Source organism: Citrus clementina, unplaced genomic scaffold, assembly GCF_000493195.1.
Source record: "Citrus clementina cultivar Clemenules unplaced genomic scaffold, Citrus_clementina_v1.0 scaffold_1, whole genome shotgun sequence".
Classification (NCBI taxonomy): domain Eukaryota; kingdom Viridiplantae; phylum Streptophyta; class Magnoliopsida; order Sapindales; family Rutaceae; genus Citrus; species Citrus x clementina.
Window position 1 is genome coordinate 2,885,362 of NW_006263303.1, and position 12,330 is coordinate 2,897,691.

The following is a 12,330-nucleotide window of genomic DNA, read 5'->3' on the forward strand; positions in this document are numbered from 1 at the left end:
TTTGGTTCAATGGGGTTTGTATTGGAGAAGCAACAAACTTGATGATGCCACATTATAAAAACTGAAAAGTTTAAGAGGCCTAAAATGGCTAAATTTCATTGAACACCCTAAAGTTCCATGGAATTTTTTTTTCCCGTCATCTACCTTAAAATAGGCTTTGCCCTCATTGACTGATCCCTTCTATTCTATTAACTTGGCTATCAAAAAATTGATATAGTTGGGAACTTGGGATATTAAACTATTTTTGTTCATGTAACAGTTTTAATTCCTAAGACGGACCAGACCACAATATAATACGTTGATTTCATTCAGTAACGTCCACTTCTTCGAAAGAGCTTAAGCATTTTCATTGAATCCAATCATTGGTTACATTTAGGGCCCTACTAGTCCCATGTTTCTTTCTTGTTTCTTTCTGTAAGATGAAACTAAGACAGCAACTCTTGTGCTGCGAATTGTGTTGTACCCTGTGTTATAAATAATTAGAAGATACAAACTCTTCTCTGTATGCGAATTCTGCTTATTTTAGATAAAAATAAAATTATTACTATATTAATTTTAGTGAATTTCGGTGGATAATATAGTACAATAATAAATCTATGGAAATACACAAAGTCCATTAGCAAAAATAAAGATATTAGTGTCAATTCGAAAAACTAAAATGTTGATGAGTCTCGTTGTTGTCCATTGGGATCAATCTCTGGGATCCAATTATGTTACCCTTAATCCTACACAACCTCAACACATTAGATGACAAGAAGATTAATAACACTCAACTAAATCTGAGCAAGCCAAATCTTAGAGATTTAAAAGCCTTTTTTTTCATAAATAATTTTGTTTGGAGTAATGATATTTGACTCCTTTAATTTTGTTTATTTAACTCTCATTTTTCAATTAATATTTATAATTTTTAAAATTGTCCTTATTAAAAAAATAAAGAACTAAAAAATAGAACTTTTTCCCTTCTCTCCCTAACTCTCAATAAATTAACTCCTCCTCTCTCACATTTCTCTCATTTTTCAAATTTAATTTATCATTTAAGTCAAATATTAACTTCTAAATCTCTAAGATTACGCTTGCACAGGTTAAGTGTCATTAATCTTCTGAGTATCTAAACATGTTCAGGTTGTGGGGTCAAGATAATGTAATTGGATCCCTAAGATTCACTACAATTGATGGCAAAGAGTTAATCATGATTTTAGTTTTAAGAAGTAGACACTTATATTCATCACCTCCACTAATATATGATGAGTTATAACTTTAAATTTCTAAAATTCACCATCAGAATTAAATTATAAAAAACTTAAAATTAAAACTCATCATATATTGATGGAGGTGATGGATTGACGGTGAAAAAGATAAGTATTAGTGGTTGTAATCAACTTTGTTTTAATGAATATAAGTGGAAGGACGATAGTTACATCGAAGAGGTTTTGGGGAGAAGGAATAAAATAAGATAAAAGATATATTATTTTGATTTTAATAAAGATAAATCTAAAAAATAATAAAACAAATTATAAAGTGAGAGCTAATAATAAATTAGAGGGTTCTAATACCATTACTCTTGCTTATCTTATTTTGATTGAATGGGATATGTGCATATTCTTGATACTTTTTTCAAAACATGTGGCTCGTGCTCATTTTAGCCTTTTTCTTTTTTAGTGAGATTGTCGCTTGGTTATTAGAGTCAAGTGGTGAGTTCATTAATCCATTTACGTAGTTACCAACTTACAGTATATATGGTGTTTCACTTAATATTCAGCACTGCTTGTGAATCCATGCCCATCATCAGGTCGCACTGCTGAATCCGCGGAGTACAAGCCACTTCCTGGGAAACAAACCAGAAATCTTCAAAAGGCAATTCATTAATTATACAATGTAGTTGATCAACAAACAGCGTTTTATGGAAGATTTTAGTAATTTAGTAGTGGCCTTCAATAGCAGGTCACAATTTTAGAAAATATTCGTTGGAAGGAACTTGGATTCCTCAGTTTTATTCGGCTTGCGTATTTGGTTCCGCAGATCGCCAAGGTCTTCATTATTTCTTAAGACATTGATGTTAATGTTATAATCTACTACATGTTTCTTTTGCTCATTTAATTAGTATTTGAAATGTGCTGGCGACATTTGAAATGTGCTGGCGACAGAACCATACAGCTACATTTTCCTCAGCGTACCAGGTATTGAACTCATTGCACGTCCCAGTTTCTGTTGGTGTGTTTCTATATGAGGCAATTGGTTTGTACGAGGGATTAAGAGTCATTGCATCAAAGGGCGAGGAAAGCAGGAACTGCTCACTGCAACAGTTAGCTCAGTGGTGTGCTTGTGGCATTGTGGCTGGCTTGCTTGGAATAGACGCGGATTCATTATGGGACCTTTATTCTTGGAGCTCAGTATCCACCCTCAGGCGATCTTTATTTGCTTCGTCGCGCCACTCGGGATAAAAGCTTTGGAATAACTTGTTGCAACAACTAATTCTTCGTTTTGCGGGCTGCAAGTGGCCAAGTGCCGCAGCCACCTTCGGCATGACCTTCTCACCATCTATGTCCGTTGTTGAATTCTATCTTCCGAATGGATTTCCTGTCCCTTACGGTAAGTGATTAGATACCTAATTAGAGAGATATATACGCGGTTCGGTGTGTCATTGGCCAAAACAACTTCTGGAAAGTGCTTCTTGCGAATTGGTTTTGCAGCTCTTTACTTCATTGCTGTAGCATTTATTGCTGCTTTTACAGGGACATACATTATGAACAATATGATTGATAAAACTGGAAGGAAGTCACTGATCACCTTTGACATACATTAGCTTCCAAAATATTTATCAGTGAATTATGTGGCTTTGATACATATATATCTATTTATCAGACGTGATTGAGAAAATTGAGCATAGTGATTACACGGGGTTTCAGAATATCTGCAAATATACTTCCATTCGCAGGTGGGGTTGGTTTATTAGACATGATTGAGAAAAATGGAGCATGGTGATTACATGCTGTTTCAGAATCTCTGCAAATATGCCACCTAATGTGTGTCTTCCATGGATTTATTTGATGAGTATTGGAAGTATTAAAACATTAAATTCCCTATAAGCAAATGTTGCGTGTACTTGTCGATATCCAGATTTTCTCTAGCATGCGTGATGCAATTTTCATTTGTGTACTCGGAACGCATGATATTGAACATATATAGACACTTCGGTCAAAAAGGTGCCTTTGCTTTCCTCATTGTTATTTTAGAGTCATTTTTCTTATTTTATTATAAAACTTATATCAATTATCAAAATGACTCGTATAAGAGAGAATCACCTATTAATTAGATGGTCGATAACTTTATTTTTCCAGATGGGTAAGTAGAGATTTAAGTTTCCGTGTGTGATGTGAAAAAAATTTCTTTCCAACTATTTAAGAGTAGATACGGACATAAAGACAATTTTCTACCTAAATATTTAGGTTATTTCCTAACACAACTATATAAATAGTAGACCGTAAAATGGTATGCATAAATTATTTGTAATTGTAAGCGTTTAATTTGTAATTTGAATAGATAATTGGGATTAGTGAATTTTTGTCTTTTTTTTTTGGGAATGAGATTAGCGAAAACTATTATTAAAGAAAAAGCATAAAATTATATTTTGGAAGCCAAAAACAAATTAAACGGCGTTGTGAATAAGCTAACAGTCATGAGGGAAAAAGGATATCTCGTAACCAAACAACAAAACCTAAAAAACTGAAACCGCATTTATGATTACATAATTTTTCAGCGATCTGCAGTAAGAAAGAGGGAGAAGAAAAACGCAAGGAGTCTGTGGTCTCAAGAGCGACGACGAAAGATGGTGTTTTACTTCAAAGCCCGACCAGAGGCCGGCGATTACACAATTTTCATGGGTCTCGACAAGTACGAGAACGAGGAACTGATCAAATACGGCTTCCCCGAAGACATTTGGTACCTTTTTTTTAAAAATATATATATATATTTCCCCCTTTCTAGTCCAATTTAATTTTGTCGAGAATTCAATTGATAATTTTGTTAATAAATTGTTAGGTTTCATGTGGATAAAATGTCTTCTGCTCATGTGTATTTGAGATTACACGAGAATTCAATTGATAATTTTATTAATATATTGTTAGGTTTCATGTGGATAAAATGTCTTCTGCTCATGTGTATTTGAGATTACACAAAGGCCAAACTATTGATGATATTAGTGAAGGCGTATTGGAAGATTGTGCTCAGCTTGTCAAAGCTAATTCCATTCAAGGCAAAAATTCTATTTTACCCATGTACTCTGTTCCTGTTATCTTACTTTTGCCGTCATTAGTGAATTGGAGTTTCGTTACTTGTTTGTTTGCTGTTGGTTGATTGCGTGGCAGGCAATAAGGTGAATAACATTGATGTTGTTTATACACCTTGGGCCAATTTGAAGAAAACTGCTTCCATGGATGTTGGCCAAGTTGGTTTCCACAATCCGAAGATGGTGAGCTGCTTTATCTTGTGTTTTGTGCGTGTGTATATTTCTGTGACATTTTTAAGCTTTGAGATTTGGGTGCTTTGTTGGGCAAGAGTGTGTCTGTCTAATTTTGATGCTTTTCGCAGGTTCGGACAGTGAAAGTGGAGAAAAGAATAAATGAGATAGTTAATAGATTGAACAAAACAAAAGTGGAGAGGAAACCTGATTTGAAAGGTAAAATGCTGATCTCAGCTTCATTTGTTAGGTTTTTTGGATTTTGATTGCTTCTGTTTTCCTAGTTTACAAAGGAATTCTGATACAGCTTTTGGGTGTTTGTCTCTCAATTGTCCTTGTAATGTTCTTCTGTTTACTGGTTATAAGTTTTGTTTCTGTTTGCTCATTGTTATCTCTTTATGTTATGTTGCTGCAGCGGAAAGAGAGGCTGCAAATGCTGCAGAAAGAGCTGAGAGAAAGCTTCAGCTGAGAGATAAAGTGAGTTACTAATCTTTAAATAATTTGTCCCTTTACCCTTTGAGCCATCTGGGATATTAATGATATTGAGAGGAATTTCAATTATTAAGGCCTCAATATACACATATTACAGGTATCTAATTAGAGGGATTTGGTTTAGGAATTCATGAGGTACTGCAATTAAATTATTTTTCTTTTGATAATTGAGTTTAGCTACTACTGTTGGTGAAAACATGTCATTGGGAATTCCAATGATCCAATTGTTTTCTTAACCTACATAGCATCTAATTAATCAGCCATACGTTGTGCTGCATTTATATTGTCACTGATTAGCATGTTTGAAATTGATGTCAAGTTGAAGCTGACATCTGAGTTTGTAGATATGCAACTTAGTTTGGCTTTCATTATTTTTAATGTTTTGATAAGGATGAGATCACCTTCACTTATATCTCCTGTTTGACCCCAAAAAAAAAAATATATAAAATTATTTTCATTTGGCATCTTAATTGTTGTGCTCAGTTCCTTCTTCCTTGCTTGAAGTTCCCTCTGGGGATTAATTCCAAATTTCAACTGAGACTTCACGCATACCTTTTGATTTCATACATGTACTCTTGATGTTAAATTAATTCTTCGTCCTAACCTCTGTTGCACCCTTGAGATTGTTTCTGATTGTGGTATCTATACATTCTGTTTAGACTCATCGACATTAGCCTTAGAGTCCCCACAACATGCTCCAACACCCGATCTTCCTTGAAATCCATGGCCAGAGCTGAAAATCAATGATATTTAGAAAATTTTGATGCTGTGAAGATTATAGATTCTAAACCAAAGGCGGAAAGAATCTAACAATTTGGGTAACATGTGCGAATGTTTATTCAGAAACTAAAAGTATAGAATAATCACATCCTCTATACTTTCCTAATTTGCCAAAATATGCACCAAAGTCACAAGTGCATGCCAGCTGCTGTTCCTTATATTTAATGAGCTCCAGTGCACACTTGAGTTTTGAATGATGTTTGTGTCTGGTCATTTCTGGACTCTGGAGATCTATTTACAGAATCATTGTTTGTGTACTTATCTCCCATGTTTATTCTCAGAAAATGATGAACTGCATTTCCTTTGTATGTGTATGTAGATTGCTTGTTGTTACGTAACAGGATAGTTCTTGGGTTACCGTCTCTTTGGCTTTTGTTGTTCAGTACATCAATTAGAGTTCTACAGAGGCTGAATCTGCATCCTTTGTCATGTAGAATATGTTTTTTGTGATCGGATTTTGTATTTCAATGAAAGTCTGTTAATGCAATCTCTTTGCAGAAACGGCGGGAGGAAATGGAAAGGCTTGAGAAGGAGAGACAAGCTGAGGTAAGGAGCTACAAGGGACTGATGGTTGCCGAAAAGATGACATCTAACAAACAAATTGCATCAGAGAGCAAGTCCTTACAGGAACTGGAAGAGGACTTTATGTAAGCACATAACTATTACCCGTTGAGTTAAGAGCATCTAGATTTGCTGCCTTAGAAAAATGTGAGAGTTTGGCATTCAGTTTTTGTAAGTTATCATCCCTCTGTAGTAATAAATCACCTTAATCCTAATCTGTCACCCGAGGATTTAGTAACAAATATAAATATGCAACCTTGGGGAGGGAGATGGGGGAGTTTAGAGGGAAGATGAACTTCATTATATCGCCCATCCATATGCTGTACTTTGATAATGACGAAACATGATCTGAATCTGTATGTGTGATTGATGGATGATGAACCTGTGCTTTTGTCGTCAGATTTTAGTAGCAAATTGCCGTCAGATTTTAGTAGCAAATTGATCACATATTTATTGCAGTTATTTTATTTGTTGATGCGACCAGTTGTGGACATGAGCTGAATGGTAAATTTTGATTGAATATATTGTTTAATGGAAATCAGTGGAATATGGTTTGTAAGCATTGGGAACTTAGGAACTCAATAGTTTGTGTTTTCAGTCTGATGGATGAACTCGTCTTAAGAAATGCTGGTCGGTTATTGCAATAATCTGGCATCTCAATTTGACTTGTTTGGCTTTTTATTTGATTTTGGTTTACTAATTTCACTCCTTAAAAGCGTATTCTTACGTTGAATGTCTATTAGAAAATGGATAAAATATAAATAAATTTATATTTCAAAGCAATTCTTTTTGTCCCCCAAATTTCTCTGCTTCTATCATGATGATACCTTTCGGAAAGGGGAATGATACGAGAAACCAAAATCTATAGCGCACTAGCACATCTCGTCTCGTGATGCCTACACACAAAAGCAAGTAATAAAAATATGGAACGCTTGTACATTCGTACGTATATTAATTATCAAGGATTGTAAGTGATTGAGACATTGATTTTTAGAAGTATGCCATTCTAACTGAAGTTTTTAACATAAAATTTTGGTATAAATCTTGAGTAATTGGTTTTAAGAAATTAAATGGTTCATAAATAGTTACCATTAAGTGGTAATTTGATTTTCAACATCTATCGTTGGATCGTTTAAAGTCAATGACTTAAAATTTGAAGTTAAATTTTTAATAAAAAACTTAAGTTGAAATAATCTTATCCTATAAGTACTGTATCTAGTTCGCTACATCTAATTTGTGCATTTGTCCATTTTCTTCAAACTTTTAAAAAATAATACATGATGATTTAGAAATATTTGATCTACTTAAGTTTCTCTCTTTTTTTGATAATAGGATGACTCTATTTATTTTTAACAAATGATAATTTATCTATTAATTTTTTAAATAATAAATTAATAAACATTATAAATCGGAAATTCTCTAGTAATGAACTAGCAACACCACCATGAATTTTATTTGAATTTAGCCGATTGAACTTGAAATAAACTCTTCTAAAAAAATAAAACAAAAAAATCCTTTATTTAAAAAAAGGGAATAAAATAATAAAAGCCCAATTTTAACAAAACTGAGAGTGACGTGGCAGACGGTGGATACAAACGTGGGACTGGCACTTGGGCAAATTCAGTTTCAGAATCAGAATAGAGGGCAAAGCATTAAGGAAGACATAACATAAACAGTCTCACTCGAAAGCCGCCCAAAATATCTCACAACACAAAACCCTAAACAGTGAACGCTTGCCCTCTCTCACTCGTCTCTCTCGTCCGTACAACAAGGATGGCGTCCTTAGATGAAGAAACTGCCCAAGCTGTTCTGCGTCAGGTCCTTCTTCTCTTTCCTCCTCCTTTTTAACCTTCTTTTTTTTTTTTGTTGTTTCAAAGTAAAGTTCTTCAAATATATCGGCTCTTATTTTATTTTTATTGCTTTTGCAGGTTGAATTTTACTTCAGTGATAGCAATATTCCTACTGATGAATTTCTTAGGGGAAAGATCAGCGAGAGCTCTGATGCCAGTATCCTTATTACTTATTTTTTTATTCTTAGTTTTTTTTCTATGGAAATTTTAGCTGTTTTTATTTGATTTTAAATTGAATTTAGTTTTATTTTTTATTTTTTTGGTTGATCTTGACTGTGGATAATACAGTGGTTAGTTTGGCTCTGATTTGTTCGTTTAAGAGAATGAAAGAGCATTTACATTTGGGCAATGTGAAGTCTGAAGACATACCTGAAGATACTTTAGAGGCTGTTGCTGAAACTCTTCGAAAGTCTTCTTCCCTTAAACTTTCCGAAGATGGTCAGTTTTCTTTAACCTCTCCTTCTTAGGCAAATTACTGTATGTATATCGCAGCTGTCACTGAAATTGTGATTATGAAACTTTAAATGTTGTGTCGAATTGAAGATGATATATTACGATATCAATTAGTGATCAACTCTGCATTTGTTAGCATATTCTTCTTCTTTTTTTTTTTAAATTGAGTATAAATTATTTTTTTAATTTATTTATTTATTCATTTTTGTATATAATGTTTGGTGGGTTAGGGATGAAAGTGGGTCGTAGTGCTGAACTACCAACTGCAGAGGAGATGAAAGAGCAATTGGATGTAAGAACAATTGCTGCAACACCTCTAGAATATGATGTGAAGCGTGAAGATGTAGAGGCCTTCTTTTCTCAACATGTCAAGGTACTGGTCGTTTGAGATTTTCATTATTCAAAGTAAATTGGTTCGAATTATCTATTGTGTACATACTTCAAGGTACAATAATTAAAATCTATATATAAGCCTCCTAAGAGAAGAAGAAGATTTCTGTTTAAGATATTGTGCAATTATATGTTTGTTAACCGATTTCGTTCAAGTTCTCTATATCTGTGTAGTGCTGTTAACTGTTTCAGGTTAATAGTGTGAGGTTGCCCCGTCATGTAGCAGACAAAAGGTTATTTTGTGGCACTGCTTTGATTGAGTTCTCAACCGAGGAAGATGCTGAGAAGGTTCTGAAGCAAGGCTTGTTTTATGCAGGTGTTGAGCTTCATCTGAAGCCAAAGTATGTTATGGCTCTGGTTTTAATTTATTTTCAGTTCATTTCACATTGAATTTTTAATTATAAATTAATATGGTTTGTTTTGGTGTAAGCATTTTATATATACATATAGATTTTTTGCATAAGTTAGTGTGGTTTTCAACACATACTGTGCTACAGTTAAGCTTAAATAACTGCCTGCATTATTTTTACTTGTTACTTTTAATATTTGTATGCAGAAACTTCTAGTTTTGGAGCCCCTGTTGATACATTTTCTTTTCTATTCAGGAAGGAATTTGAAGCAGAAAGAGCAAAAGAAACAGAGGAATTTGAGAAATCTCGTCCGGCCGTGGGTTCAAATCGCAAGAACAACTCAAATGCAGAAGCAGAGTAATTAATGCTTCTCTTTGAATTTTGTGAATTCCTTGTCCCGTGTGATTATGACATAGTTGTTCTTCTTTATATGATAACAGCTATCCAAAGGGCTTAATTGTTGCATTCACGCTGAAGAACAAGTCAGCTGAGGGTTCTGAAGAAAAAAATGGCTCTCTCAAGCCAGCCAATGACAGTGAAAATGCTTGTAAACCAGATGGAGAGCCTGACTCCTCTGATAATGCTGCTGCTGTAGAAAGTGAGCAGAAGGCATCAGAAAATGACAGCAACGGTGAAGGAAAGGTTGAGGAGAAGAATGAATTGGACAGTGAAGATGGAGATAAGTCTTCTGATGGTTCCATTGAAAAGGGTGAAGAGAAGGAAGGGAAAACTTCCATTGATACATATAAAGACAATATGGATGTTGTAATGCGTGAGGATTTGAAGAGCGTCTTTCATAAATTTGGCACTGTTAAGGTACAATGTTGGTTCCCTGTTACTTTAATATTGTTCTCATTATATGCCTTTGTTACTTGCTAACTAGTATATATCGGCATAGATTTTCTCAAAAAATTCTGTTCCTTTCTATCAATTTTGACTGTAGAATGTGACGAGCCATTCCATCTCTAGAGGAGCTTCCTTTCTAGGCCCTCATGTGTGTGTCATTTATAAAAGTCTTTACTGCTAGATGTTACTGTGTAATATGGTCTGAATAGCAATATAGTTGTTACTAGCTATTTTGTTCTAGCTTTGGGGGCTATGTTGAGTTAATTATGACTTTTCTCATTATTATGTATATTTTTCCTTTAAAGTTCATCGACTTCAAAATTGGAGCTGAGTCGGGGTACATTAGGTTTGAAGAACCTGAAGGAGCTCAGAAAGCTCGTGCAGCTGCAGTCCTAGCCCAAGAAGGCGGCCTGTCTGTGAAGAATTTCATAGCTGTTTTAGAACCTGTTACTGGTATGCAACAACGTACATTTTTTCCATACAAAATTCTATTTCTTAGTGGTTTTGTATGAGTAGTATTCTGCATCTTGAGACATAGTATTTTTGCTTAATTTTGTTCTCAGGTGAGGCTGAAAAAGAGTACTGGAGCCTACTTCGTGGTAACCAAGAGAGACACCGTGACGTTAAGGGTAACCGAGGAAGGTCCGTACATCTATATAGTACTTGTTTTACTTTCTACTTTTATTTTGATGCGGTTACCTTTGATATTGCGGATTAATAATTTATTTACTTAACAGCCATTATTAATAGGAAACTGGTTCATTTTTCCACTGTTATTAATTTCAATCAACATATGCAGGGGAGGAAAAACATTTAGAGGCAGAAAACAAAGCCGCTTCAGAGAAAATGATTCAGCAAGAGGACGCCCAAATAAAGCCCGGAAAGTTTGAGCAGCATGAGAAACCCGGGATTAGTTCTGGGACTAGTTTTGTCCGACCCCATGTGATTTTTCTTTTGAGGATAAAATGCGCTTCTTACTGGATCTCTCGGTGTCTTGTCCGCTATTACGTTGAATTCGTGTTCTCGGATACGCAGTAAAATGTTTTTTTTTTTTGGTTTGCAGTTAGAATCGTTTGAATGCTCCGGCATTGTTATTTTTCGAAATTCATAATCACAATTGTTGTAAATTTAATGGTTCCCATTTCCCCTTGAACTGATGATCATCTCATCTTTTGCAAGAATCGAACGTGCTTAACAAACAGGTCTTTGATCTTTTGCTGATATTGATTATAAATTTTGAACGTCAAATCTTATTCTCGTGGGCTGACTCACTATACGCTTACTAAAAAATATTTAGGAAAACGCTTTAAATCACATGTTTTGACCTTGGTGGGTGGTGGCTAAAAAGAAGATATGAAATTTGAATCCCGCTTAACTGTGTTTAAAAAGAAAAGAGAAAATAAAGAAAAATGAAGCCCACAGAGGAACGCGATCATCTGAAGAAAAGTCAACATAGCTAACGTAATGATTGTACAATTGTCGAATAGAGTCTGTCCTTCGTATCTATCTCACCTGCTTTACCATACGAGATACCGAGGTGGCATGTACTTGTTTTTGGTCTTTTATGTTTGTTTTCGAAAGTTGCTTGGTGGGTTAAGATGATATTGTTAGTGTTAAAAAAACAAAAAAATTAGTAGAAAAATGCCCTGATTCTTGAGCAATGAGCATCCATTTGCCTGGAGGCTTCTGTTCCTCAAGCCCACCCATTCCAGAGGAACTTTCATATGTTTTGCATTGGAGTCCGTTAACTTTCTTTTTATTCAAGACAGCTTCTTCTTCATGCAATACTTCACAGTATAGTATGTGTAATAATATTCCGTAGCCTTCTGCAATGAATGATCAGTACTGTTTGAATTGAAACAGCCTCCATGGCAGGTCAAAATAATGGAAATCCAGCAAGTTGATTCCTTAGCAACTGAAAAATAAGTAAAGATTGTTTAAATTTAAAAAGAAATTGATTGGTATGAAATTAAAAATATTCTACAATCCTTACTCTCATAGGCTGACTCGGCTTTCTTTCTAATCTTGTTTTATGAAACACGTTAAGCTATTAAGCTTTAAGTGAATAAGCACATTATAAATGATCTAAAAGTTTTAGTGTTACCTATGTAGTAATTGATTTACTTGTGCATAATATTATCATTTGCATATC

At 34.4% G+C, this 12,330-nt stretch overlaps 2 protein-coding genes across 3 annotated transcripts; both read left to right on the plus strand.

Annotated features, from left to right (window-relative positions):
* The first annotated feature begins 3,624 nt into the window (after positions 1-3,624).
* On the plus strand, positions 3,625-6,747 carry LOC18054898 (coiled-coil domain-containing protein 25). Of its 2 annotated transcripts, XM_024178460.1 has the most exons (7): positions 3,625-3,939; positions 4,039-4,080; positions 4,167-4,252; positions 4,365-4,468; positions 4,588-4,675; positions 4,872-4,933; positions 6,227-6,747. In XM_024178460.1, exons 1-7 carry the CDS (start codon positions 3,827-3,829, stop codon positions 6,377-6,379), a joined length of 648 nt encoding a protein of 215 aa, XP_024034228.1. In that variant the 5' UTR covers positions 3,625-3,826; the 3' UTR covers positions 6,380-6,747. The 2 variants fall into 2 exon arrangements, with proteins under 2 accessions (XP_024034228.1, XP_006450631.1); XM_006450568.2 differs by lacking the exon at positions 4,039-4,080 and having other exon boundaries at positions 3,626-3,939; positions 4,125-4,252.
* Positions 6,748-7,903: 1,156 nt separating this feature from the next.
* Positions 7,904-11,394, plus strand: LOC18054899 (la protein 1). Its single transcript, XM_006450570.2, has 10 exons — positions 7,904-8,107; positions 8,218-8,296; positions 8,428-8,577; positions 8,823-8,965; positions 9,175-9,323; positions 9,588-9,689; positions 9,773-10,148; positions 10,484-10,631; positions 10,742-10,820; positions 10,978-11,394. Exons 1-10 carry the CDS (start codon positions 8,063-8,065, stop codon positions 11,066-11,068), a joined length of 1,362 nt encoding a protein of 453 aa, XP_006450633.1. The 5' UTR covers positions 7,904-8,062; the 3' UTR covers positions 11,069-11,394.
* Positions 11,395-12,330: the final 936 nt, after the last annotated feature.

What these genes read in the sequence shown, in the direction of transcription:
- LOC18054898 (XM_024178460.1), top strand. Translation starts at nt 3,827, where the DNA reads ATGGTGTTTTACTTCAAAGCCCGACCAGAGGCCGGCGATTACACAATT. An exon ending in TCTGCTCATGTGTATTTGAG is followed by an intron (nt 4,081 to 4,166) that starts ATTACACGAGAA and finishes TGTGTATTTGAG; the next exon opens with ATTACACAAAGGCCAAACTA. An exon ending in GAGGAAACCTGATTTGAAAG is followed by an intron (nt 4,676 to 4,871) that starts GTAAAATGCTGA and finishes ATGTTGCTGCAG; the next exon opens with CGGAAAGAGAGGCTGCAAAT.
- LOC18054899 (XM_006450570.2), top strand. Translation starts at nt 8,063, where the DNA reads ATGGCGTCCTTAGATGAAGAAACTGCCCAAGCTGTTCTGCGTCAG. An exon ending in CCTTAAACTTTCCGAAGATG is followed by an intron (nt 8,578 to 8,822) that starts GTCAGTTTTCTT and finishes TTGGTGGGTTAG; the next exon opens with GGATGAAAGTGGGTCGTAGT. An exon ending in TGTTTTAGAACCTGTTACTG is followed by an intron (nt 10,632 to 10,741) that starts GTATGCAACAAC and finishes TTTTGTTCTCAG; the next exon opens with GTGAGGCTGAAAAAGAGTAC.